General features: G+C 43.8%; 2 protein-coding genes across 5 annotated transcripts in view; one reads left to right on the forward strand and one right to left on the reverse strand.

Annotated features, from left to right (window-relative positions):
* On the forward strand, positions 1-7,921 carry LOC116354755 (pleckstrin homology-like domain family B member 1). Its single transcript, XM_031795887.1, has 3 exons — positions 1-82; positions 5,630-5,715; positions 6,811-7,921. Exons 1-3 carry the CDS (start codon positions 4-6, stop codon positions 6,949-6,951), a joined length of 306 nt encoding a protein of 101 aa, XP_031651747.1. The 5' UTR covers positions 1-3; the 3' UTR covers positions 6,952-7,921.
* Positions 7,753-27,330, reverse strand: part of LOC116354754 (alpha-2-macroglobulin-like) — a 22,724-nt gene continuing 3,146 nt past the window's right edge. The window contains exons 2-36 of one of the 4 annotated variants that reach the window (XM_031795874.1): positions 27,110-27,293; positions 26,433-26,589; positions 26,229-26,281; positions 25,929-25,949; positions 25,634-25,802; positions 25,430-25,514; positions 25,124-25,238; positions 24,920-25,028; positions 24,728-24,837; positions 24,356-24,523; positions 23,962-24,198; positions 23,619-23,679; positions 23,208-23,353; positions 21,811-21,960; positions 21,067-21,288; positions 20,732-20,825; positions 20,286-20,409; positions 19,835-20,060; positions 17,396-17,522; positions 16,770-16,891; positions 16,226-16,277; positions 15,986-16,069; positions 15,526-15,702; positions 15,077-15,158; positions 14,649-14,805; positions 13,995-14,069; positions 12,266-12,431; positions 11,991-12,187; positions 11,559-11,774; positions 11,247-11,365; positions 10,725-10,815; positions 10,438-10,506; positions 10,119-10,224; positions 8,353-8,392; positions 7,753-8,233 (exon numbers count right to left, since the gene is read on the reverse strand). In XM_031795874.1, the coding sequence (XP_031651734.1) occupies positions 8,230-8,233; positions 8,353-8,392; positions 10,119-10,224; positions 10,438-10,506; positions 10,725-10,815; positions 11,247-11,365; positions 11,559-11,774; positions 11,991-12,187; positions 12,266-12,431; positions 13,995-14,069; positions 14,649-14,805; positions 15,077-15,158; positions 15,526-15,702; positions 15,986-16,069; positions 16,226-16,277; positions 16,770-16,891; positions 17,396-17,522; positions 19,835-20,060; positions 20,286-20,409; positions 20,732-20,825; positions 21,067-21,288; positions 21,811-21,960; positions 23,208-23,353; positions 23,619-23,679; positions 23,962-24,198; positions 24,356-24,523; positions 24,728-24,837; positions 24,920-25,028; positions 25,124-25,238; positions 25,430-25,514; positions 25,634-25,802; positions 25,929-25,949; positions 26,229-26,281; positions 26,433-26,589; positions 27,110-27,293 (4,315 nt within the window). In that variant the 3' untranslated portion in view covers positions 7,753-8,229. Of the gene's footprint in view, positions 8,234-8,348; positions 8,393-10,118; positions 10,225-10,437; positions 10,507-10,724; positions 10,816-11,246; positions 11,366-11,558; positions 11,775-11,990; positions 12,188-12,265; positions 12,432-13,994; positions 14,070-14,648; positions 14,806-15,076; positions 15,159-15,525; positions 15,703-15,985; positions 16,070-16,225; positions 16,278-16,769; positions 16,892-17,395; positions 17,523-19,834; positions 20,061-20,285; positions 20,410-20,731; positions 20,826-21,066; positions 21,289-21,810; positions 21,961-23,207; positions 23,354-23,618; positions 23,680-23,961; positions 24,199-24,355; positions 24,524-24,727; positions 24,838-24,919; positions 25,029-25,123; positions 25,239-25,429; positions 25,515-25,633; positions 25,803-25,928; positions 25,950-26,228; positions 26,282-26,432; positions 26,590-27,109; positions 27,294-27,330 lie in introns of all 4 variants that reach the window. The other 3 variants (XM_031795875.1, XR_004203968.1, XR_004203969.1) reach the window with 3 other exon arrangements.

Here is a 27,330-nt window from a genome sequence, read left to right on the forward strand (position 1 = left end):
AAGATGGGCGGCAAGATCAAGTCGTGGAAGAAACGCTGGTTTGTCTTCGACCGCCTCAAAAGGACCTTCTCCTATTACGTTGGTAAGGAAAATGCTGCCATTTATATACAAACACATTAGTGCGCTGTTAATGCTCGGATCGAGCCAATGGGAGATACAGTAGATGGCATATTCATACCCTTTGACCTTAATGTAGACTGTATTTGTGAAAGGTGGTGTAAATGAGTTTGATAGAGATGAGCATTAGGATACAGAAGGGAAATACACATTTGTGGGTAGCGCTTTGGTAGCAGGCTTTAGATACAGTAATATGCAAATTATAAAATAATTATTCAATTTAAAATTGCAACTACTTTTCCTAGATAGTTACGGTTTTATTATTTTTATGTAGCAAGGATCTAGTGCAGTTTATGCCTGAAGGTAAAGGGGGCATAAAGTTATCCCTGGTTGTGTTTTTGTAGTGGTTGATGAAATGAGCTGCTATATTGTTCCAAGATGGCGTAGCAGTAAGTCGTCCTGTCGTGTCGTGTCCCTGTATATTTCGTTTATTTTTCGTTTTTTACACATTTTTCGTTCTTTACATAGCTATCCCTTTAAAAACATTTTGCTAAACCTAAGCTTCCAAATACTCTCCTGCTACCCGCCTCACCCAATGTAGCTATTTTTCCTAAAGTATTTATATTTACTTCGGAACCCCTCAACTGAAGCTAGCCAGCTAACCACCAGCTATGCTAGCGGTCTTCAGCTAACCGGTCATCAGCTAACCTGTAGTTCGGAAAGCTCTCGCCAGTTCGAACAGTTCGAACTGACGCGACTCTAACCAGAGCATAACGGACCTATTTATTTTTCATCCCCGGATTCATCCCCGGATTCCCACCGCAAACGGAACATTTTTCAGCTGGATTCTTCAGCTGGATCTTCACAACTAGCTATCTAGCTAAACCGCAACCCCGGACGATTACTCCTGGCTAGCGTTTCCACCCACTTAGCTTGAAGCTAGCCCGGCCTGCGCTACCACCGTAGCATACTCCTGAGCTACAATACCCGGGCCCACGACCGGTCTATCGATGTCACCGCATGAAGAGGAATAAACAGACTCACCCCATCGCGACGTCCCCCAAAGGCTAACTCTAGCCCTCGCTATCTCCCTGCTTGCTAATTCGGCCTGCTAACTGCTAGCTTGTCCAGCTCCGGTCCGCTAACTGCTACCTTGTCTAGCCCGGGCCTACAAACTGTTAGCTTGTTAGCACAGGCCTGCTAACCGCCTGAATCGCCGCGTCCCAAACGCTCACCGGACCCATATTTACTTTCTATCTCTTTTGACTTTTAATTTGTTTATACCTTCCGGAAACCTGCCTCACCCAATGTGATACGGAATCGGAATTTTAATTCTTAGAACACACTCAAGAACCTCCAGAAGCTAACCAGCTAACTAGCTACAAGCTATTTAGTCATTGTTAGTTTTTTTTAACCTGGATAACACTCGCCAGTCCAGCTTCCCTGCCCCATCCACCGCTGCCCCCTGGACACTGATCTCTTGGCTACATAGCTGATGCACGCTGGACTGTCCATTAATCGCGGTACTCCATTCTGCTTGTTTGTTTTATCTGTTGGCCCCGTTGCCTAGTCTACGCCATTTTACCTGCTGTTGTTGTGCTAGCTGATTAGCTGTTGTCTCACCTACTGTTTTAGCCAGCTTTCCCAATTCAACACCTGTGATTACTGTATGCCTCGCTGTATGTCTCTCTCAAATGTCAATATGCCTTGTATACTGTTGTTCAGGTTAGTTATCATTGTTTTAGTTCACAATGGAGCCCCTAGTTCCACTCTTCATACCCCTGATAACTCCTTTGTCCCACCTCCCACACATGCGGTGACCTCACCCATTACTACCAGCATGTCCAGAGATACAACCTCTCTCATCATCACCCAGTGCCTGGGCTTACCTCCGCTGTACCCGCACCCCACCATACCCCTGTCTGCGCATTATGCCCTGAATATATTCTACCATGCCCAGAAACCTGCTCCTCTTATTCTCTGTCCCCAACGCTCTAGGCGACCAGTTTTGATAGCCTTTAGCCGCACCCTCATACTACTCCTTCTCTGTTCCGCGGGTGATGTGGAGGTAAACCCAGGCCCTGCATGTCCCCAGGCACCCTCGTTTGTTGACTTCTGTGATCGAAAAAGCCTTGGTTTCATGCATGTCAACATCAGAAGCCTCCTCCCTAAGTTTGTCTTACTCACTGCTTTAGCACACTCTGCTAACCCTGATGTCCTTGCTGTGTCTGAATCCTGGCTCAGGAAGGCCACCAAAAATTCAGAGATTTCCATACCCAACTATAACATCTTCCGTCAAGATAGAACTGCCAAAGGGGGAGGAGTTAGCCTGCAAAGTAATGTCATACTTTCCAGGTCCATACCCAAACAGTTCGAACTACTAATTTTGAAAAGTACCCTCTCCAGAAATAAGTCTCTCACGGTTGCCGCCTGCTACCGACCCCCCTCAGCTCCCAGCTGTGCCCTGGACACCATTTGTGAATTGATCGCCCCCCATCTAGCTTCAGAGTTTGTTCTGTTAGGTGACCTAAACTGGGATATGCTTAACACCCCGCCAGTCCTACAATCTAAGCTAGATGCCCTCAATCTCACACAAATCATCAAGGAACCCACCAGGTACAACCCTAACTCTGTAAACAAGGGCACCCTCATAGACGTCATCCTGACCAACTGGCCCTCCAAATACACCTCCGCTGTCTTCAACCAGGATCTCAGCGATCACTGCCTCATTGCCTGTATCCGCTACGGAGCCGCAGTCAAACGACCAGCCCTCATCACTGTCAAACGCTCCCTAAAACACTTCTGTGAGCAGGCCTTTCTAATCGACCTGGCCCGGGTATCCTGGAAGGACATTGACCTCATCCCGTCAGTTGAGGATGCCTGGTCATTCTTTAAAAGTAACTTCCTCACCATTTTAGATAAGCATGCTCCGTTCAAAAAATGCAGAACTAAGAACAGATACAGCCCTTGGTTCACCCCAGACCTGACTGCCCTCGACCAGCACAAAAACATCCTGTGGCGGACTGCAATAGCATCGAATAGTCCCCGTGATATGCAACTGTTCAGGGAAGTCCGGAACCAATACACGCAGTCAGTCAGGAAAGCTAAGGCCAGCTTCTTCAGGCAGAAGTTTGCATCCTGTAGCTCCAACTCCAAAAAGTTCTGGGACACTGTGAAGTCCATGGAGAACAAGAGCACCTCCTCCCAGCTGCCCACTGCACTGAGGCTAGGTAACACGGTCACCACTGATAAATCCATGATTATCGAAAACTTCAATAAGCATTTCTCAACGGCTGGCCATGCCTTCCGCCTGGCTACCTCAACCTCGGCCAACAGCTCCGCCCCCCCCCCGCAGCTCCTCGCCCAAGCCTCTCCAGGTTCTCCTTTACCCAAATCCAGATAGCAGATGTTCTGAAAGAGCTGCAAAACCTGGACCCGTACAAATCAGCTGGGCTTGACAATCTGGACCCTCTATTTCTGAAACTATCTGCCACCATTGTCGCAACCCCTATTACCAGCCTCTCATCTCCTCTGAGATCCCCAAGGATTGGAAAGCTTCCGCAGTCATCCCCCTCTTCAAAAGGGGGAGACACCCTGGACCCAAACTGTTACAGACCTATATCCATCCTGCCCTGCCTATCTAAGGTCTTCGAAAGCCAAGTCAACAAACAGGTCACTGACCATCTCGAATCCCACCGTACCTTCTCCGCTGTGCAATCTGGTTTCCGAGCCGGTCATGGGTGCACCTCAGCCACACTCAAGGTACTCAACGATATCATAACCGCCATCGATAAAAGACAGTACTGTGCAGCCGTCTTCATCGACCTTGCCAAGGCTTTCGACTCTGTCAATCACCATATTCTTATCGGCAGACTCAGTAGCCTCGGTTTTTCGGATGACTGCCTTGCCTGGTTCACCAATTACTTTGCAGACAGAGTTCAGTGTGTCAAATCGGAGGGCATGCTGTCCGGTCCTCTGGCAGTCTCTATGGGGGTGCCACAGGGTTCAATTCTCGGGCCGACTCTTTTCTCTGTGTATATCAATGATGTTGCTCTTGCTGCGGGCGATTCCCTGATCCACCTCTACGCAGACGACACCATTCTATATACTTTCGGCCCGTCTTTGGACACTGTGCTATCTAACCTCCAAACAAGCTTCAATGCCATACAACACTCCTTCCGTGGCCTCCAACTGCTCTTAAACGCTAGTAAAACCAAATGCATGCTTTTCAACCGGTCGCTGCCTGCACCCGCATGCCCGACTAGCATCACCACCCTGGATGGTTCCGACCTAGAATATGTGGACGTCTATAAGTACCTAGGTGTCTGGCTAGACTGCAAACTCTCCTTCCAGACTCATATCAAACATCTCCAATCGAAAATCAAATCAAGAGTCGGCTTTCTATTCCGCAACAAAGCCTCCTTCACTCACGCCGCCAAGCTTACCCTAGTAAAACTGACTATCCTACCGATCCTCGACTTCGGCGATGTCATCTACAAAATGGCTTCCAACACTCTACTCAGCAAACTGGATGCAGTCTATCACAGTGCCATCCGTTTTGTCACTAAAGCACCTTATACCACCCACCACTGCGACTTGTATGCTCTAGTCGGCTGGCCCTCGCTACATATTCGTCGCCAGACCCACTGGCTCCAGGTCATCTACAAGTCCATGCTAGGTAAAGCTCCGCCTTATCTCAGCTCACTGGTCACGATGGCAACACCCATCCGTAGCACGCGCTCCAGCAGGTGTATCTCACTGATCATCCCTAAAGCCAACACCTCATTTGGCCGCCTTTCGTTCCAGTACTCTGCTGCCTGTGACTGGAACGAATTGCAAAAATCACTGAAGTTGGAAACTTTTATCTCCCTCACCAACTTCAAACATCAGCTATCTGAGCAGCTAAACGATCGCTGCAGCTGTACATAGTCTATTGGTAAATAGCCCACCCTTTTCACCTACCTCATCCCCACTGTTTTTATTTATTTACTTTTCTGCTCTTTTGCACACCAATATCTCTACCTGTACATGACCATCTGATCATTCATCACTCCAGTGTTAATCTGCAAAATTGTAATTATCTACCTACCTCCTCATGCCTTTTGCACACATTGTATATAGACCCCCCCTTTGTTTTCTGTGTTATTGACTTGTTAATTGTTTACTCCATGTGTAACTCTTTGTTGTCTGCTCACACTGCTATGCTTTATCTTGGCCAGGTCGCAGTTGCAAATGAGAACTTGTTCTCAACTAGCCTACCTGGTTAAATAAAGGTGAAATAAAAATAAAATAAAAAAATATTTTACCATAAGGGTAGAATTTCGATATCAGGGGCTATATTCAATCTGCAACGCTGAAGCATTACAAATTCTGCGATTTATAAATTAAAGGTCATTTCTGATTTAAGCAGACATTCCGTGTTTACTGTGAATGCAGTCTCCACTAAAGGGGAAACATTGCCCCTTTACACTACATATAGTATATTCCATGACTCTCTCTGTCAAAGAAACTACTCTAGGAATCGCAAATGTGATATTTTTACCCAAGCATTTTGTCATGTTAATTTACTCAGACAAGCACGAGACCAAACTGAAAGGAGTCATCTATTTCCAGGCCATTGAAGAGGTCTATTACGATCACCTGCGTAGCGCCACGAAGGTACTTTCTACCCAACACTCGGAGAACAATCTTTATACGGAACCAAATGATATCTTCTATAATCACTTCTTTTATACTTTCACTGTACTGATGCAATATTTCTCTCTGAGATGTTTAGTTTTACACACATTCTGCTTCTTCCACGCTTTCATTTCTCTTCACTCTTTTGCATATTTTCTGTGAAACTGACTGGTTTCACAGAAAATATTTTTCAACCTCAATTTGACCAATGTACGTACCACTTGTCTCAGTGAACTCACCCATTGCTTGTTCTCTGCCCTCTTTACCCAAGTGCGTGTTTGGTTGTTTACACAGAAGTGTATCATGTGGAATAAGGATTTGTGTCAGCTCCACATATTCCATTGAATACCCACCAGGGGTGTGATCATGCATGTTTAATACAAGACAGAATGAAAACCCACAGCCATTACAGAACAGTGCACCTCTGGATCCTCACATTCGTCTTTAGTTCCTGCATTGGAGTAGTTTGCCAAAGCAAGCCTTAGTTGTTTGAATCTGTCCCTTCAATTAAAACAGACTAAATATGGGTGGATTATCCAGGTGTGTGTATATAGCTTATGAACTCTAAGTGCATGTGTGCAACTGTAGTCTTTTGGTATGTGGACTGTCCTGCATCCTGTTTTGACTCTCCTTCAGCACTTTTCTGAGCTCCTGCCTTAGTTTCGAAGAGAGGCGTGTGTGTGGTGGAGCAGCGTAAGGCTGAATTCTTATTAACCGGTTCAGTAGTGTGACTGTCGGCATAGATGCCCCATTGCCCATCGAGAAATTCGGTTTTTGAAAAAAAAAGATATGGGCAAATGTAACAGGTTTTGGGGTTGTTTAAGATTATTGTAGTGCACCCATTGTACTAATTAATTATTTGTAACCAAGCTCTAGTACTGTAGTTGAATCGGAGACAATGTAACCTTTAACCTACTGTTCTTAACTGACTTGCCTAGTTAACTGCCTGTTCAGGGGCAGAACAGATTTGTACCTGCAACCTTTGTTACTAGTCCAACGCTCTAACCGAGTCATTAAATGACCATGTCGTCGCCACATTACTGACCTTTTGACCTCTCTCCCCTGCAATCCCAGAGCCCCAATCCCTCATTGACCTTCTGTGTGAAGACTCACGACAGACTCTACTACATGGTGGCCTCTGCCCCGGAAGCCATGAGGATATGGATGGATGTTATAGTAACTGGAGCAGAGGGCTACACGCAGTTCATGAACTAAGAGGAGACTTGTGTACGGTGGCCCAGCAGTGAAACCATCATAAGGAGACAGCTGGGACACACTTCAATAGACTCAGGCCTTATCCTCTCCCAGTATTGGGAAATTGCCTTTTGTTAAGTTCATTGTATCTATTTTTAAATCACTTTACAATAGACGTTTTTCTACTTGCTTCTGCCCGCAGATTGAAAAAGACACTGTATATAACCAATGTCAGACTTTCTGCTCAAAAGCCTTTATTTTTGCCAAATTGAGTGTTACAGGCTCTTGCTTGTGAGACCTACTTTGTGTATCCGTGTCTAATAGTTCACTTTTTTTTTTTTTTTACTCTGGAAGTGGAGAATAAACCTCATTGAAACCAGTGAGGAAGATGAACTGTTGAGCCATCGGCTTACTGCTGAACTAGATTCCACTAATGTTGCCAAGTCCCGATGACAGCCATTCCACTGAGACCAAACAGTACAATGCTAATCATTCTGTGCCTTGAGGTCATAAGCCTAGTCGGTTATTGTCACTGAACAGTAAGTTCCAGCCCCCCTGTAGATCTGATTGGATAGGTGGTGACGCCAGGTCAAATTGCTTCCGCTTTAGAATGTCATGGTCTGGTAGCTTGACATTGTAAAGATTCTGAATGTGTTTTAGGTTTGTGAAATTGAGTTGTATTTCTTTATGGTTTATAGTACCTCAAGTGTGAGAAAAGACCTTGATATATTTTCCCCACACCGAAATGGGTATAACCAAATGTTCAGTGTTAGAAAAAGGTTTTATACTGTAAAATGTCACTCATTCAACCAGTATTGTACAAAAATACATTTCAAAAGAAGTCTAATGGCCAAGACACTTCAGTTAACAGTATACATCTAGTCTCTCACACTGTAGAACATAGCTCCCATCTGACACACCATATGTTGACTGTACACTTTCATGTATGGATTCTCAATTCAGATCTATTAAACCAGACTCTGTAACATTTGTTTTGAATCCATAGCATGGTTTTATTAACATTTCAATTTGCAGTAGAAACACTACAATCACTTTAGCAGGATTACAACAGAAGTCGAGGTAAAATCTTAATGCCCAGCTATTTAATTGTGTTCACTTAATGTTAAACAGATTACAAGTTGGTCAATGTGTAACCAGGAACTGTAAGCACCAAATAGAACCCCTCCATTTTATGAGCTCTGCCAAAAAAAAAAAAAAGATGCTTCCTAAATAGGAAAGCAATTGGCTGAGCCCAGGTCCAGTCAGCTTGATCGGCTGTCTGTCACACTTCATTGACGATCACCTGTGAAAATGACAATCAATAGAATATTCCCTGCTTTGCCTAGGATTTAACTCATAGCTTAACTGACATTTCAGTTTGTGAAATTAAAGTATTAGAAATGTAGTTTGTTATGTACCTACTCTGCACACGGGGAGCTGTATTCACTCACAGCTTCATCACCTGAGAACAGAAAAGAGGAACGCAGAGGTCAGTTCCTTTATAATGATAATTAATTCCCACTGCAGGGGTGAACAAATGGGCCCATACTGGTGATGTCTTGTTTCCTTTCAATGAACCGGAGTTATGTACGTAACCTTGACACGTATGCCAGTAGAAAATATTTCAGAGAATGGGGTGGTTTGGAAACGTATTCCATTAGGAAAAAAAGCATCCCTTTGTTTATCAAAGATTAGTAAGAGTTAACACTTTCCTATGCTTCTGGAATGGTCGTTAATACACTAACAGCTTATAGACAGCGTGAATGCGCCGGAGGCATGAGGACTGCAGATGTGGCCAAGGCAATAAATTGCAATGTCCGTACTGTGAGACGCCTAAGACAGGACGGACAGCTGATCATCCTCGTAGTGGCAGACTACGTGTAACGCCTGCACAGGATCGGTATGGCAACAACTGCCCAAGTTACACCAGGAACGCACAATCCCTCCATCAGTGCTCAGACTGTCCGCAATAGGCTGGACTGAAGTCTTGTAGGCCTGTTTTTAAGGCAGGTCGTCAGACATCACCGGCAACAACGTCGCCTATGGGCGCAATCCATCGCTGGACCAGCCAGGAGAGGCAAAAAGTGCTCTTCACTGACGAGTAGCGGTTCTGTCTCACCAGGGGTGATGGTCAGATTCGCGTTTATCATCGAAAGAAGGAGCGTTACGCCGAGACCTGTACTCTTGCGCAGGATCGAGTCGGCGAGTCACAGCATCGTCGGACATGCCTGCAATGACAAGCTCTCTCAACGTCGCTGTGCGTTACAGGGAAGACATCCTCCCTCATGTGGTACCCTTCCTGCAGGCTCATCTTAGCATGACAATATCGCCAGCCGTACTGCTCGTTCTGTGCGTGTTCTGCCATGGCCAGTGAAGAGCCCGGATCTCAATCCTATTGAGCACGTCTGGGACCTGTTGGATCGGAGGGCGAGGGCCATTCCCACCAGAAGTGTCTGGGAACTTGCAGGTGCCTTGGTGGAGTAACATGTCTTAGTTGTTTAAATATTTGTATGAACATGTTAAGTTTACTGAAAACAAATGCAGTTGACAGTGAGGACATTTTTTTTGCTGAGTTTATATTACATCACAGTGCATTTCTAGTAAAAGCTAACAAGTTGACACTTGGTCTAATCCAAGGGGTGTCACTCATTTAATGGAGGGCCTCGTCTGCTGGATTTAGTTTCTCTCAATTAAGTCGTAGACAACCAGGTGAGGGGACTTCCTTACTAATTTCATCCCCCTCCTCTCACCTGGAACTATTCCCCAGGTCCTTGCTGCAAATGAGAATGTGTTCAGTCAACTTACCTGGTAAAATAACAAATAGGTCACCTTAATTCAAACATTTACAAGGGCGGAGCAAAAACTCCCACTCGGCCCTCTGGAATGGGTTTGACACACGGTCTAATATCTAGTTGAGTGTTCATCTTTTTCCATTTGAGAAAGAGTATCAGTTTATGATAACCCTTGGGGAGCACAATGTTTTCTGCGAATGAAATCACTTAAGGTTGCAGAATTACAGGAAACTTAAATACCCTGGTATTCCATAAATCCTGTTTGGAGGATAATGGATATCCTGCTTATTCTCCCTTTTCTGTCAATCCTCCAGTCAGGATTTTGGGAAAACCACGTCATTTATTTAAAGTTCTTGGCAACCCTACACATTTCACTGTGTTAGATGGAATTCTTACTTGTCTGGTAGTAGTCATACACCTTCACCACAGCTGGTTTCAGATTCCTCACAGGCACATCCTCCTCTATGGCCAGGCTGTACGTCTTTGTTTCCTTCTGCTTGAGCTGGAAGAAAAGGAATAATACCTTTGACATTGCAGTTCAATGTTATAGATTCACATAGTGTTACTGTGTAAAACCTCCACTACAGTCTTACTTTGATGTGACTGTTCAAGTTAAATCCAGTGTGTAGATGCAAATGAGACCACATCCAACTAGGTTCTGTAACCGATAAAGACAGCCCCGTTTAGATGCAACATTCATTATTCATGCTCCTACCCCATCTAGGTAGATGATGACATGTCCTTCCTCCAGGTCAACACGTTTGACAGTGGGGTCATTTTTCAACTGGAAGAACAGAACAAGATCGTGTCATAGACAGTTCAACTGATACGTTGGAAGGACAAATACTGGCATTACAATTAGAACAGACGCCATTATCATGTTATACATCAACTAATCCTCAAGGGGAAATACTTAGGGCCAGGAGTGTTCGCTAAACTGGTAAAACTCCTGGCCCTGATTAAAGGGTGTTCCCCTCAACTGAGGTTCTCTTATTGACTCACAGGCCCGAGGGAGGACTTGTCCAGGACGAAGCCGGAGAGAAGCTTGACATTGATGATCACCATGTTGGTCTCCTCTCGCCGACCATTGTACCTGTCAGTCACAGAGTCAGATGAAGGATGGATATTATCTTAAAAGGTGCAAATAGGCAGGAATCGCTCTGCCATTTCCTGATTGCTAAAATTCTACTAGTTAGCTTAAGCTATAAGTTAGTGACAAAAACAAGAAAATCATTGGACCATCTAAACCGCTTTGAAATATATTTTCAGTATCCAAACAGGTTTTATTTTATGCCGTTCAAAACCGAAAGTAAAAGATTAAAACGATACTTAATGGGAAGCACAGAACAGATCTAGCACTTCTTCGACTTGCTGTCAATGAGAACGACAGATCTATAACTAATTTCTACATGAATTTGGTCAGGTTGTCGAAAAAGTTAGTGACTCTTTAAACATGCATCTACACACTGGTGGTTGTCATTATTTTCAGCTGCTATTTCAAGGGTAAAAGGAATACCACTGTACCTGACATCCACAGACACGATCAGAGATTTCTTGGTGCCGTCACATTTCCCAAGCGTCTGTGTTGAGATGTTGAAAGCAGAGAAGTCAGGAGGAGGGGGAATATTGTAGTGCATGGCGATCTGAAAAGACAGACGATACTACTGAGATGCATGAAATCAACACACACATTTCAATGAACAGTAGCACACATGCATTTCCATTAATGCTGAAATGTTAGTTTTTATGCAACAGTGTGCTCTACTGAACACAAACCAGATACTCAGTACATGCAGTACTGAGAGGCAGCAAAGGGAAAAATGACTGGAGCCTGACCTGCACAAACACGCAGCTCTTGCCCTGTGCCTTGATGTTGTAGTCCCCAGGGACCTCCCTCAGCTGAACCTCCTGATAGAGCAGCCTGTTGTTCTGATTCACAGTAAACTTCATCTTCAGGCCGCCGGCCGAGCTCACACTGACTGTACTGGCGCCCTCTGGACTGAAGGTGGCAGCACCGTACTTGGCCAGGGCCTGCAGTGCAACCACTGTGTCCTGGTGACAGAGGGCGGGGTGGGGAATCAAATTCAGCACAACAATTCAAGGAAATTCATGTGTTGTTAAATTATTGTAAAGGCTTTAATACAAATGTCCAATTTGCTCCATTTCATATACAAATAAGGATTTGGTGTGATCCCATGTACTAACAGTAGGATCTATTGGCAGAGGAGTTGCTAGAGTGAATAAATGTCTACCAGACCAATAAAGTACCTGTGTGGAGGCGAATCCTCCGTAGGGGTTCTGCTGCTGGGCCAGCCAGCGGACGATGCCAGTAGAGTAGTCCAGCCCAAAGCCTGGCATGGTGGGACCGGAGAGCAGCGCCAGCAGCACATAGGATGTCATCTCCACCTCCAGAGAGTCCGTCTTTGTCCCAGAAGCCTCTGGTCTCTCCCAGTGACGATTGCCACCTGTGGGAATTTTCATTGTCAGTTTCCCAGCAGTCAGAAAGGTAGAGACATACATTTTCACAAAGAGACAAGACATACCGGAGGTAGCAGCTATCTTGTCCAGGTGGGTGATGAGCTTGGCCCTCATATCCTGGTTTTGGGCCAGGGTGAAGGTGTAAGATAGCAGGGCTATGGTGTAGGTGTTCTCCAGCTTGTCAGACACTGCTGCCTTCAGACACATCAAACTCTTCTCCACCATGGGGTCCTGACACACCCACAGACAACAGGATTGTGTTTATTAGGCACCAAACAGAGGAACACTGATTGAAATGAGGGAATATCTGGACCAATAGAAATGGGTTGTCCATTGCGCTCCCTAATGAATACAACGCAGCCCTTTTATCACGTTTTTAATACGGGTATGAGTACTGAATGTTTCCAATATAAATAAATTAACTAGTGAATATACTGTGTACAGTGAGCTTGAGGCTCTGCAGAGAAGAATTGGACAAAAACATATATTATGGATTTTCTCCCATTTTTCTCTGCAGATCCTCTCAAGCTCTGTCAGGTTGGTTGGAGAGTGTTGCTGCACAGCTATTTTCAGGTCTCTCCAGAGGCAAAACAGTCGGAGGTCCTGAGCACTCTGGAGCAGGTTCTCATCAAGGACCTCTGTACTTTGCTCTGTTCATCTTTGCCTTGATCCTGACTAGTCTCCCAGTCCCTGCTACTGAAAAACACCCCCACAGCATGCTGCCACCACCATGCTTCACCGTAGAGATGTTGCCAGGTTTCCTCCAGACATGGCCCTTCGCATTCAGGCCAAAGAGTTCAATCAGACCAGAGAATCTTGTTTCTCATGGTCAGAGTCTTTTCGCAAACCCCAAGTGGGCTGTTATCTGCCTTTTACTGAGGAGTGGCTTCCATCTGGACACTCTACCATAAAGGCCTGATTGGTGGAGAGCTGCAGAGATGGTTGTTCTTCTGGAAGGTTCTCCCATCGCCACAGAGGAACTCCAGAAATCTGTCAGACTGACCGTCAGGTTCTTGGTCACCTCTGACCAAGGCCCTTCTCCCCCGATTTCTCAGTTTGGCTAGGTTGCCAGCTCTAGGAAGAGTCTTTATGGTAACAAACTTTTTCAATTTAAGAATGATGGCAGCCACTGTTCTTGGGGACCTTCAATGCTACAGAAATGTGTTGGTACCCTTCCCCAGATCTGTGCCTCGACACAATCTGTCTCGGAGCTCAATGGACAATTCCTTCAACCTCACGGCTTGGTTTTTGCTCTGGCATGCACTGTCAACTGTGGGACATGTATATATATATATATATATAACACACAGGTGTGCACCTTTCCAAATCAAGTCCAATCAATTGAATTTACCACAAGTGGACTCCAATCAACTTGTATAAACACCTCAAGAATGATCAATGGAAACAGGATGCACCTGAGCTCAATCTCAAGTCTCATTGCAGAAGATATGAAAACTTTTCAATACATTTGCAAACATTTCTACAAACCCGTTTTCGCTTTGTCATTATGGTGTATAGATCACTGAGGATTTAAAAATGTTAAGGCTAATGTAACAAATTCTGAATACTTTTCCAGAAGGGACTGTTATATTGGGATGTTTAACAAATTAGAATATATGGCAAGTGAGGCGTTGTGTGGGTGATAGTCTTATTTAGAATTGTGTGAAGTAGTTGGACGGCTAAGCAGAAATATCCACTAGGGCCGTTCATGTTTTGATAAAAGCACCAAATGTGGCCTTGTTATTCAATAAGATTTTTTTTAAATACTTGGATATGAAAGAGATGATAACTCACAGAAGTGTTGCCATCCAGCTCCAGCAGTGCAGCGGTGATGTAGGCAGTGAGTGACACTTGATCCCCAACACCTCCCTATGACAACAAAGGATGCCAGTAAACTTCATACAGTACTCCAAGGTGTTAGTTTCAAAGTCACATTGATATCAACTGATATCAGGTAAAAACATTGCACTGTTTAAAACATTCACATGATAATGGTGCACAAAGATAAAAAACAGGGGGTAAAAAAAACTATTGTTTTGGAGATGCACAAATGCTGTTGGGACTAGTCAGACTGAGGGCCCTTTAGGGAGGTGGTGTGTTCTCAGGACCGGCTAAAACATGCTTGGGATTCTTGTGCTCAGTATGTGCTCCTTTGGGGCACACGTGGGGTCCTAATATCTTCCTGAACAGTACATTTAGCTACAAGTCAGTGCAATATGAAGTATGTAAAGTATTCATATTTGATGTTAGACTATGTATTATTATCAAGTCTTTTGTTTGTTAGTCATCTAGGATTTTATGCAGACTCCACCATTGCACTCTAAATAGAAGGGGACACTTGCACCAGAACCTCCTGCTAAATCTCTGCCCATAACATCACCTTCTCACATTTGGTGGCAGCAGTATAATACTCCTCTTATTACCCACTGAGCTCTGACTCCCCTTTACCTTCATGCCGTTATGGAAGAGTTTGCCCACTGACGCGATGCAGCCATCCGTCTGCTGGTGACTGGCCAACCAGGCCTTGGCCTGGGCCATGTGGGCGGGGTCCACAAAGATGTAGGGCTTGGCCCCTCCAAAGGACTTCAGCACAAAGGAGGTGAGCCTGAGTGGACACAGGTCAGATGTCGTGAGCCTTGCCTAAACTATGGATCATAGACTCTAGATAACAGAAGCTAGTAGCCATACTGTGTGTGTGCTGAAGCCAACTATATTTGCGATAGCACATACTAGTATGGATTTCAGACCATATTCTTACCTTGATAACATACTGTAACCCCCTATAATCTAATGTCATTTTCATGACTTAATAAAAAAGAAGTAAATTGAGGAATAATCTAAGAGAAGGTATTAGGACTGTGGACAATTGAACCGACCACGTGTTTCCAGACTCATCGCTCTTCCCAAAGGCACTGTAGGAGCCATCGTCATGCTTGTAGTTGAGCTCTCTCTGGTAGCCTGCAACACAAATGGCCAAATGAACAAAGACACTCCTTCTAGGGACTTGTACTGTATGTGGAAGGTGACGTTAACTGGTTCAGAGCCAAATATAAAGAACAGGTTGTTGCTAGTCAGAGGTGAGATGAACACAGGACCAGACAGCTTATTTAAAAAGTACAAGGCTCACTGCAAATTATATTGTCATATCCCAGGGCATGCTATGTGTGCCATTAAACATTTCATTAACCATTGCAGTCCATGTCACCAGGGTTGTGTCCAGTATGAAGATTGTAATTTTTAGGCTGTAACTGAACAGGTCTGATAATAATTGCTTGGTTTTTGTTGCAACACTTGTGCCTTACTGAACTGGATCCAGCTCACTCACCACTGTCTAGGAATCCTGTGGCCCTGGTCTGGATCTCCTTGGTGAGCTGCCTGGTGCTTTGCAGGTAGTTGAGGATGTAGATGTTGGGAGCAAAAAGCACCATGTTCTGCTCTCCACAGCCATAGGGCATCTGCAACAGGCTGTCCAGGTTCTTCATGGCCCGACCCATCAGGTCACCTGGTGAAAGAGACCAACCATTGAGACAATCGCAGTGGATAGTCGACCAGCAGAGCCCCATTTCTTACCTTAACCATAAAAATAACCAATGCTTATCCTGATCCTCACCCATAACCTTAAGGCAATCATAGATCTGCAGGTGGAATATCCACATCCATGAATAGAGGGATGAAAAATCCTTGCCTACACTTCATCTGCACCAAAATGGAAAACATATCCTGAAAATGTTATAAATCAAATAATTAGGTGTGAAAATTCAGCAAAACAGATGGATAATTCTTACCCAGTACTGAGAGGGAGGCCTTGGCAGAGCCTTCCACAAACACCTTAGGCAGCTTCAGAGAGATGTCCTTCTCCACTGGGCCCTCTGGTGACGCGAGACAGATACATGAGAGACTGAGTGACTTGAGAACTGTTTTAACCAATTAAAAAGTATCTGTCATCTAAACCACAACAAATGCACGTCAACTTAATCATTGTGGTAATTATGAGGACGTATGACTGATAGACGTCAGGAGATTACCTGCAGGGCAGAGCAGAGCGTTGTGGCTGACCGTCTCCTGGGTTCCCTCAGCCTGATAGCGGGAAAGTGAAACGGAACCAAAATAAATGTTTTTTTTAAATAGTCTCATGATGACAACGCAAGTCAATTCTACCATAGAATTTATATGGTAACCACTTAAAGGTACATTTCACTCCAAAATCAAAGTTAAGCAAACATTTTAGACCTGAAACGTAGACCAATGTTAAGCTAAGTCTACGTCCCAGACTGTCTGTTGTGAAGGTCCAGCTATACAGCTTCATCTAAAATATATGCACAAAGTAATTATTTCTTAAAAATATATACACATTTTCAATTTATTATGAATGGGCCGGAGTCTAACGGCATTTGGGCTTGAAACACCAAACCATGTTTGTTTGTCTCCTCGCATCAAAATATGCAACAAAATAGCAGGGGATATAAATTGTACTGTATTCACCCTTGCCCTAGTGTTACTGAAAACCCAGATCTCTTTTTAACTCATGTGGGAGAAACAGTGGACTTGCTATACAGGACAGACACTCACCTCCACCAGCAGTGTTTGCACAACGGTGTCAATACGTCCTTTCTCTGGCACCGTGGCCTCCTCGTTGCCGCAGAGCTTCTCAGTTTTCAATGCCTCGGCGCTCACTTTCACACTCACCTCCCCTATAGTTCAGTCCAGGGAAACATTAACATTCCAGTCTAGACCAGTCACACATGAACCTGCCCCTCCATCAGCTTGCTCCCTTTTACCCACTCCACCTCCAGCCTCATGTACCCTGGCTCAACTGTTCCCTCCTTTGTTCCCTCCCTCCATTTCTCTGATAACCCCTGAGGGAGATCTTTGAGCATGTCATATTCAAGGAATTTGTGTATCAGATAAACGTCAACAACGTAAAATTCAGTCTAACGAGAGCTGTGTGAAGTCAACAACCCTGTCTTACAGGAGCATCACTGCTTCCAAATCACTCCCTACCCCTCTGGCCCTAACCCTTCACTATTTGAAAGGTGTGGATGGGTATAAGCAGTGTAGTGGAGCTTCTACCATATTTCTAACACCTTACAGCTCTGCAAACATTGAAGGGTTAGGAGGTAAGGGCCTAGGTGTAGGGAGTACATGGAGTCTATTGCAAGAGCCTTGATAGATTGACAGAGTACTGTATGGCTCACCTAGAGCAGTTGGGGTGAGGATCCACTTGAAGGTCCTGCTCTCTTCAGCACACAGACACAGTGTGTACTGGCAGCCTTCACATGGCCTGGCTATGAACTGGTTCGACTCAGCTAGAGTCACCTTCACCTAGGAGAAACACATGGGGTCAATTGCAACTTTACTAGATTTCTCAAAAACGTCAGAGAGTCTATAAATTGTCTGCAACAGGCAGCTCATGGGCCAAAACCAGCCCGTGAGTAATTTGTTCCCCCAAAGTTTAGCAAAAATAACTCATTCAAGGGTTTCTTTATATTTTCTACATTGTAGAATAGTGACGACATCATAACTATGACATAACCAAAAAAATTACTGTTAAAATATATATTTAGATTCTGCAAAGTAACCACCCATTGCCTTGATGACAGCTTTGAACACTCTTGGCATTCTCTCAACCAGCTTCATGAGTAATGCTTTTCCAACAGTCTTGAAGGAGTTCCCACATATGCTGAGCACTTGTTGGCAGCTTTTCCTTCACTCTGCAGTCCAACGCATCCCAAACCATCTCAATTGGGTTGAGCTTAAGTGATTGTGGAGGCTAGGTCATCTGATGCAGCACACCATTGCTCTTCTTGCTCAAATAGCCCTTACACAGCCTGGAGGTGTGTTGAGTCATTGTCCAGTTGCACCAAGTGCAAAACAGATGGGATGGCATATCGCTGCAGAATGCTGTGGTAGCCATGTTGGTTAAGCATGCCTTAAATTGTAAATAAATCACAGACAGTGTCACCAGCAAAGCACCCCCACACCATCACACCTCCATGCTTCACGGTGGGAACCACATGCGGAGAGCCGTTCACCGTTCAGAGCCGTACTCTGCGTATCACAAAGACATGGCGGTTGGAACCAAACATCTCAAATTTGGACTCTGACCAAAGGACAGATTACTGGTCTAATAGCAATTGCTTGTTTTTCTTGGTCAAGTCTCTTCTTATTGGTGTCCTTTAGTAGTGGTTTCTTTGCAGCAATTTGACCATGAAGGCCTGATTCATGCAGTCTCCTCTGAACAGGTGATGTTGAGATGTCTGTTACTTGAACTCTGAAGCTTTATTTGGGCTGCAATTCCTGAGGCTGGTAACCAATAAACGTATATTCTGCAGCAGAGGTAAGTCTGGGTCTTCCCTTCCTGTGGCGGTCCTCATGAGAGCCAGTTATCATAGCGCTTGATTGTTTTTGCAACTGCACTTGAAGAAACTTTCAAAGTTCTTGACATTTTCTGTTTTGACTGACCTTCATGTCTTAAAGGAATGACACTTGTTTCTCATTGCTTATTAGAGCTGTTCTTGCCATAATATGGACTCTGTTCTGTATACCACAACACAATTGATTGGCTCAAACGCATTATAGATGAGTCATTTCACAAATTAACAAGGCACACCTGGTAATTGAAATGCATTCCAGGTGACTACCTCATGAAGCTGGTTGAGAGAAAGCCAAGAGTGTGCAAAGCTGGCAAGGCAACAGGTGGCTACTTTGAAGAATCTCAAATACAAAATCTATTTTGATTTGTTTAACACTTTGTTACTCCATGTGTTATTTCATAGTTGAGTTGTCATCACTATTATACATTGTACAAAATTATTAAAAAACTGGAATTAGTAGGTGTCCAAACTTTTGATTGGTACCGTACACTGCCGGTCAAAAGTTGGGGCACTTAGAAATGTCCTTGTTTTTTAAAGAGCACATTTTGTCAATTAAAATATCAAATTGATCAGCAATACAGTGTAGACATTGTTAATGTTATAAATGACTATTGTAGCTGGAAACAGCAGATTTTATCTACATCAGCCCATTACCAGCAACCATCACTCCTGTGTTCCAATGGCAGGTTGTATTAGCTAATCCAAGTTTAGAATTTTAAAAGGCTAATTGATCATTGGAAAACCCTTTTGCAATTATGTTAGCACAGCGGAAAAACTGGCCTTCTTTAGACTTGATTATCATTTCTGGGTTTGATTACAGGCAGAAACAAAGAACTTCGTTCTAAAACTCGTCAGTCTATTCTTGTTCTGAGAAATTAAGGCTATTCAATGTGAGAAATTGCCAAGAAACTGAAGATCTCATACAACGGTGTACTACTCCCTCAGAAAGCAAACTGTCTCAAACCAGAATAGAAAAGAGAAAGAGGCCCCGGTGCACAACTGAGCAAGTACATTAGTGTGTAGAGTTTGAGAAATAGACACTTCACAAGTCCTCAATTAACAGATTAAGATGGGCAAAAGAACAGACACTGGACAGAGGAACTCTGAGTCAATGCTGTTAAATCATCATCATCTGCCCCCCCCCAACCATTTGTTCCAACACAAATTGGCCTGCAGCTAAATCTAGTTGCCTATCCCTGGTCTACCCAAATGAAGTGGGACTGGAGAGGTAAAGAAAGAGACAACCCTGGGAGGGCTTACCATGATACACTTGGAGAGGTAGTTGAACACTGTGGCCTTGAGTGTGAACATCTCCCCCCGGATGACAGAGTAGGGCAGCGTCAGGCTCACAAAGAAGGGTTGGAAGGCAGTGAGGCCAGTGTTGGGAGCCAGGCCAAAACCCACTGGGGAAGTACAGAACGCCCCTGCAGCCCACTTAGTGATGGTGTCTGGGACAGTCTTCTCAACATTCACTTTTCCTGTATGTCTGGTCGTGGTGAAAAGGGCGCAATAAAAACAATGTATATTAACATCAGAACACATAACATGGTCAATAAAATAGCAGACTAGGTAATTATTTTTAAATCAACCCCTAGGACAAAGACATGCCTGTGGTTTCAGTATTGCCATTTTAGTAGGCATGGTCAGCCCAGCACCCCATGGAAAGGAATGCGTGTTGGACTACAAATATGGCATCTGTCAGAAAGCTTACCCCACAGGAACCAGGTCCCAGATCCAGGTCTCAGGGAAGTACGTGCGGACGGTCTCCTTAGGCCTGTCAGAGGCACCAGAGGTTGGTGCCCTCTCCTCATTTGGCATCATGTTCATGGGACGAGCTGTAAATAGAAACAAATCCTTCATTAGGTTGAGACTAGGAAGGTTAATACATTAGCATATCGAATACAGATTTGCAGGCGTTTTGTCAGGTGCAGCGAAACGCTGACATTACTAGCTCCAACAATACAAATAAAAGATTAAGAACAAACAATCCAAGTAGATATTAGAGTGGGATTATAAATGGTCTGTGTAGACAGTATATAATTTGGAAAAGGTACAGTAGTAGCTATATTAGGATGAGCCATGTTGAGAACACAGTATTATCATACACAGTATATAAACAGAATGAGGTGACCAGCATTCAATGACTCTATACAATACCTTCCATTATACCATTTTCGTTCCTTGCAAAGACTGTGTTGCAGTCATAAGGTTTTTTCACGTCAGAGTTTGTCAGGATCTTGATTCCAACTTCCTAAAATGAGAAGTAAAGCAATAGAACAGTCAGTGTAAAGGCCATATCATACCTGTATTTCAGTTTTGCTCAATTATGTGGGTACTGGTTGAATCAACATCTTTTTACTTATTTCTGAAAAGTCACTTCATAGACAGCATTCTATTTGAATTAATTCAGTGTCTACTTTACAAAGACGCCATTTTAGCCTGAGTCTTTCATATACATTTTCAAAACAGACAAACTTATTTGAGTGTCATACTTTAAAGATGCTGTAGACATCGTTTTTGTCGTCTCTGGGGCCAAACCTGAATGAGTGTCTCCCCCAAACAGGTACAACCAACTCATCGACCAATTTTGGTACAGGTGGAAGGGGCATAATCATCGCCTCTTCAAATCTTGGAGGATATCGAAGGCATGGGTAGGGGTCTTCTACCATGTATGAATATCCAGACAACTTCTGAACAGGCAGCTGACTGAAGACCTGCAGAGAGGGAAGTAATATACTTCTAGTAATACTGACTTAATAACCCGCAGCATCTTGACAATCAGAGCGTGGTCGGTGCATGGTCAGAGGTTATAGGGTCAGTACATAGTTAGGACAATGTTAGTGCATAGGATAACACCTGGGTTAAATGCATATAGCCGATACTTGATCTGCACTCGATTTAGTGGTACAACAGAACCGACTAAATAGTCCCACAAGTTGAAACTTCTAAACTTTAATTATCAGACAGTGGTTAAGACATGATTAGAGGAAGCTGAAAATGAGCCGAATCCCATCTTGAAAAACATGGGTGCACAAAAACAATGCCAAAGGTGGTGTGTGATCATGGTTAGGCTTCAGCTTAGTGTGGTGAGTCAATGGTTAGTAAGTGAATGTGATGGGCTGTGGCTTGTCCCAAATGGCCCCCTATATATAGTGCACTGACCACAATGAGGCCCTGGTTAAAAGTAGTGCACTACATAGGGAGCCATTTGGGATGCAGGACCATGGAGAACGTACAGAGTCTAGGCTGAGCTCCTGTTCAGGCTGCAGCAGGAGCACACTCTGGTCGATGGCCCTGAGAGAACACAGAGACCCTGGGTGGGCCTGGAGGCTCAGAGAGGTCTTCTCCCCTGGCAACTCCTGGAGGGACGAGAACTTCAGGGACACCTGGAGAGGAGAAAAGGAAGAGACATCACAGCTATGTTTAAATATATCTATACTAGCATACATGTCTAACGCATTGGTTCATTCCAAGTATAGTAGCATACTGGTACAGAGCCCATAACATAATGGTAGTACTGTGTAGAGCAGGGGTCTCCAACAGGTCGATCACAAGCTACCAGTAGGTCGTAGGCCACCTAGGAGTAGCTTCAGAAAGTACATGCAATTCTCACGTGTTCTACAGCAAACTATCAAACACCGTAAGCTCTGATACCATCTAATCAACGCAACATTGACATCCCAGCCCTGGTTAGCCACTATTGGCTTAAAAAGCCAAACCTAACCATGTCTGCCAACTCATTTCCATTAATATGACCCCATTCAGTCTGTGCGGTGTGCATGTTAGCCTATCACTGTGTAGCCAGTTGTGATAACCATCTTGTGGGTTGGCAGAAATATTTTCCCCTCCAAAAAAACCTACATTTTAAATGTTAACTGCGAAGTAGGCTGACCTGGCAGAAGTATATCATGAGTAAGTGTATCTGTGGGGCTTGCGCAGCAAAAGCCTCAGCTTAGATGTTCACACTTTTTCAGCACGCTACTCCTCCTACACCGTTTAATCTAGACACGCAGTTCAAACTAAAATGTGCGGAATGGTCTCACTCAAGTTACTTGTATACAACTTTGTGTTCTGACTGGAAAGAGCAGGTTAGGAATAGCTTCTACCAATAAAAATTTGCTGTTTGTCAGAGTTCAGAATGACAAAAAAAGTGGCATGCTGAGGTCTACTAACAGCTGCGTGTCATTATGGAGCAGCCCAAACAGAGCCATTGCTATGGGTACTCACCAAACAGAGGGCAAAAAAGAGGGTGACCACAATTACTGATCACAACCACAAATATTGACCACAACTGCTTACCAGATCCATTGACCACAACCACACAGCTAGTTATCACTCAACTGCTGACCACAACTACATATCTTCCGACCATTCATCTTCTGACCTCAACCACAAAACACCTGGAGACCAAAACCACTGACTTTCATCTACACCACTACTGAGCACGCAACAACTGACCTCTGACCACATCTAGACAGAAACAGACCCAACGAATTTGTGATGATCCAAAAGGTGCAGTTGAAGGATTTCATATCATAGTCTGATGTGAAGCCATTTTGGAAATTGATTGTAGTGCACGTTGCCCCGATAGATCACATTTCATGGAGCTGGTGAAAGACGCCTAGTTGCCTACCTTGTTTTTAAGGCAGAGGTGAATGGGGAAGTCTTGGCTGTCTGCTACTGCCTCCCCATCAGGCAACACGGTGTACACCACTACCTGGGCAAAAGGGGTCAGCTCAGGCATCCGCTGCAGCGAGAGCATCAGCTGCCCTTGGTTAACTGAAAGATGGACAATGGGATGGCCATTAGCTCACCATAAGCCACCAATACGGACAAAGGCTAATCACTGAACACTTTGAAATATACTGTGCAGTAAGAGCTTGTATTGAAGATGTAATCTGGATGATTGAATCCTGTCGTGACAGCTTTTTATCCCATGCCAGCTTAATGCCATTAGGCATGTTCTCTAATCAAGTGGGGTTCTGAGAAGTTCTAAAGAAAAAGTCAGGAAGCAGTCGGGAGAATCAAAGACCACTTTATTTACCTTTTTCTTTAATGGTCACAGGAAGACGGCCGTGCTGCCGAATGCTGCCTCTAGATATAACCTGGGACATGAGACAGCCAGGTGGCATCATCAACATTAATAACCAGAGAGCGTTACTGGCCAAAACCTGGAGATCAGATATATTACTAAAGCGATATATTACTGTGTATCAGCTAAGGTGAAATATTCAACTGGAAGTCAAGTACTGTATGGTTTTCCCAAGCCATTAAAATATTTCCAGACAAAACACAATCAAATACTGAAGTAAAATATCCCAAATCTTGTGGTGGAATCAATTTTTAAAAAGAAAGATATTTTGAGTGAAACATCCCTTTAATCTTACCAGATAGAAAAAGTCCAGGGTCGTCTGTCCCTTTTTCAGCTCCACCCCTTGGATGATGTAGTGAGCAAGAACAATACCGTCCTTCTCACAGGAGAACTTCCCTTCGCCCTGCATTATCTTCACAAAGCTCTTGCTCTTAGAATAGAATTTTCTTGTGAAGTGGTAATCGGATGAATATTCTGGTCTACGCACACCCTGCTCGTACGGATAATCCTCCTCAACCTTTTGATAACGAGCCTGGTTCAAGAAACACAAAAAATATGAAAATTAAACTATTGTAGTAACCTTGGAGAATACACTAGGAGAAATTGATCAGTCAGAACAAACTGAATATTTACAGTAAATAATATATGATTAAATATTCAGAGGAAAACATGAGTGAGTGACCACTGACCGACAGAGAGACAGAATCAGAACTCCATAGAGAAGTGTCTAGAGAGAAGGAAGCAATGCCCTTGCTGTCTGTGGTGAGAGTCCAGTTCTCAGATTTGCCACCGTTTTGTAGGAAGAGATACACAGGCTCATAGGGAACGGGACTAGAGTCGGGACCGGTCACCTTGATCTGAAAACACAGGACAGGGTGACTGCAGACATCCAATATACTAAATGTACACATCCCATTGCATACAAGACATCAAAAGCCTAGTTTAGATGCTCCAAATTACATGTTAACATTTATCACCACTTCATGTTCAAATCCATTTTTCTAAGTAAAACATTTCCTGCAGTGTTATTAAAAAGGCATTTGTTAATAGTTTGTCCTCACCTTCCCCTCGTATGCAATTCCTGGTTTATATGCTTGGGGCACGTCCTCAAAACGAACAGTTACGATGACATTGGTGAAGCTTGCCTTGCCACTACCTTTAAGGATGACCCCTGGAGAGAACGTTGGCAAGGGTCAGAGGTTAACAGTTCAGCATGTAGACACCTCTACGTTCAAGATAAGGTTCTCTCCTACCAGTTCCATATTCTTCCAGCTCAGTCTCCACTTCGAAGTCCCCAAAAGATTCACGTAGACGGAACCGGGTCAAGTCGATCATTTGGGTTGCACAACCAGTTTTGTCAGTCTAGGATGAATGAGTAGTTGTGGGTCAGCTTAGCTCAGCTACAAAAACCTCAACATTTTGTCCACAGTGTTCGGCGTAACAATAAAAACACTTACTTTGATGAGATACACCTCGCAGATATTACTGGAATCAAATAACCAGTAATATTGAATGGCAATTCTGCAAACTTTCGCAGTGACAGACCCCACCACTGGTTTTCCATAAGTGTATCTACAAATAAAGTCACCAGAAGACAGACAATTAACTGTTGCAAAAAAGTAGAAACAGCTTTGAACATGAGCAAGTATCAAACATGGGACAGTCTCTAAAGTAGTCAACACACAAATTAAGGCTTAATATTCTGCCCATCAAGTGCCCCAGTTTACATTATCATCTTAATGTCTATCATCTTATGCACTTACTTTCCACAAACTCTCAGTGTTGCTTGCTTGTCCAGAATAGTGATTGTTTGGGGTAGATAGACTTTGACCTCGTATTTGGGTAAAACTGTAAAAAAATACATATCAATGTAATTTCCTCATTGTCTATTAAACTACACCAAAAACATGGAATCACCATGTAAAAACAATATAATCTGTTTTTTTATCCCATGCCAATTTCCTCACCATATTCTTTGATGTCAAAGGTTTGGGAAGTTTGCTCTCCCTTCTCATTCCATGCAGTGATGATGTAACTTCCTTGCGTTGCCTCTGCGGACATGGGGTGGGACAGGTCCAGAATTCCACTCACTGTTGACTGGTTCAACCACTGAGCAATGCGGTTGGAGTTTGGGTCCTGTATACAGATGCATAATAGGTTGAAGGTAGGTATTTTTGTTAGGCATTGTATAAAATCATGCCACAGTACATATTGGCACGTAAAAAAGGTTTTTAGTTGCAATGGATTTTAAATTGGTCTCACCTGAAGCTCCACTGTTAGATACTAGAAAAGAGAAAAACATTCAGCATTTAGCCCCAAAAAACTCCAACTTTATTATTTCCCCAAATTGTTTTTACCGTAAGCCTAAAGGGAGCTACTATCGTGTAAAAAAAAAAAAAAAAAGGGTTTGAAACATTAGTTTCACGACTTCCCAAAACAGTTTCTACAGTACAGGCATCTTTATCTACAGAGTTACAGTAGAGAGCAAATAAACTCTGACCACGTTTGCAGAGCCAGCTACACAGTCTGTCTGACCCAGACAATACTGAAAGAGTAACTTACCATCTGATTGAATGACAAGAAACTGGCATCCAGCGAGACGATTCGGAACTTGACTGGAAAAGTGGTAGAAACATTTGTCTATACATGTGTACAGTATATCCATCCTCCATTTCAGTAATGACCTTTCCTCAAGCTTATGGCCTCACAATCTTTGATGAACACTGAAATGTCTGTGTACTTTACAGTATATTTGTATCCAACTACCTGTCTGTCCAGGTTTATAGACTGGTTTGTCGGTCTGGAAAATGGTGAGGAATCTTTTAGGCTTGATAAGGATCTTGGTCTTTTTACTCATCTCATCCTTTCTCCCCTTGATGCTGACAAGAACAGTGGCCACACTGTCAGCCTTCACTGGGGGTACCTACAATATGAAGAACAGAAGAATGGAAGCTTGGTAGAACTTCTACAATCCTCTAGCTCCTAACCAAAGTATGGCTCTCGGACTGAGTAGCTTGAGAACAGAGGGCTTTTTGTTAAGTGGTAGATAGCAAAGTATGATTAATATAACTGCTATTGCCTTTCATAGGTTGGATCATTTTCCATACAACACCCAGCCTGTAATCCAAGTTGAATTCCACAAAACATGATTGACTACTCATAAAATAATGAAGTGTTGAATGAATGTGCATAGCTAGCTTGAGTCTAGTAAGAATTGTGTTCTTTAGATGGTAGAGGATGACCAGTACTAGTTTCCATAGTATTATAGAAGATCCTGATATATAGCGCATCACATCGTTGTGGAACCTTGCAGTTAGAAATGTCATACATGTAAAGTATCAAGCCAGCTCTGTCAGAGAGGCATGTTGGTTCTACATGAAATATTTATATCAGAGCGGTCCACAACGTTGTAGCCTGCTGAACACAGCACAGTTACAGCTGACCTGGAAGGAGATGCAGCGATAGAAGTCCTGTGTTACGTCTTCCTCCAGTAGAACGGTACCGCTGCCACCCTCCATTTCCAGCGACACATTCAACAACAGAGGCTCTGTGGCTTGGTGGACCTGAGCACAAAGTTTCTCTGTGGTCCCTCCTACCACCTCCGAGCTGACCGTCACCAAGTAAATCCTAAAAGGGGAAAGAGTCAGCATGAATGCAGCTGTGG

This window comes from Oncorhynchus kisutch, linkage group LG18, assembly GCF_002021735.2.
Source record: "Oncorhynchus kisutch isolate 150728-3 linkage group LG18, Okis_V2, whole genome shotgun sequence".
Classification (NCBI taxonomy): Eukaryota; Metazoa; Chordata; class Actinopteri; order Salmoniformes; family Salmonidae; genus Oncorhynchus; species Oncorhynchus kisutch.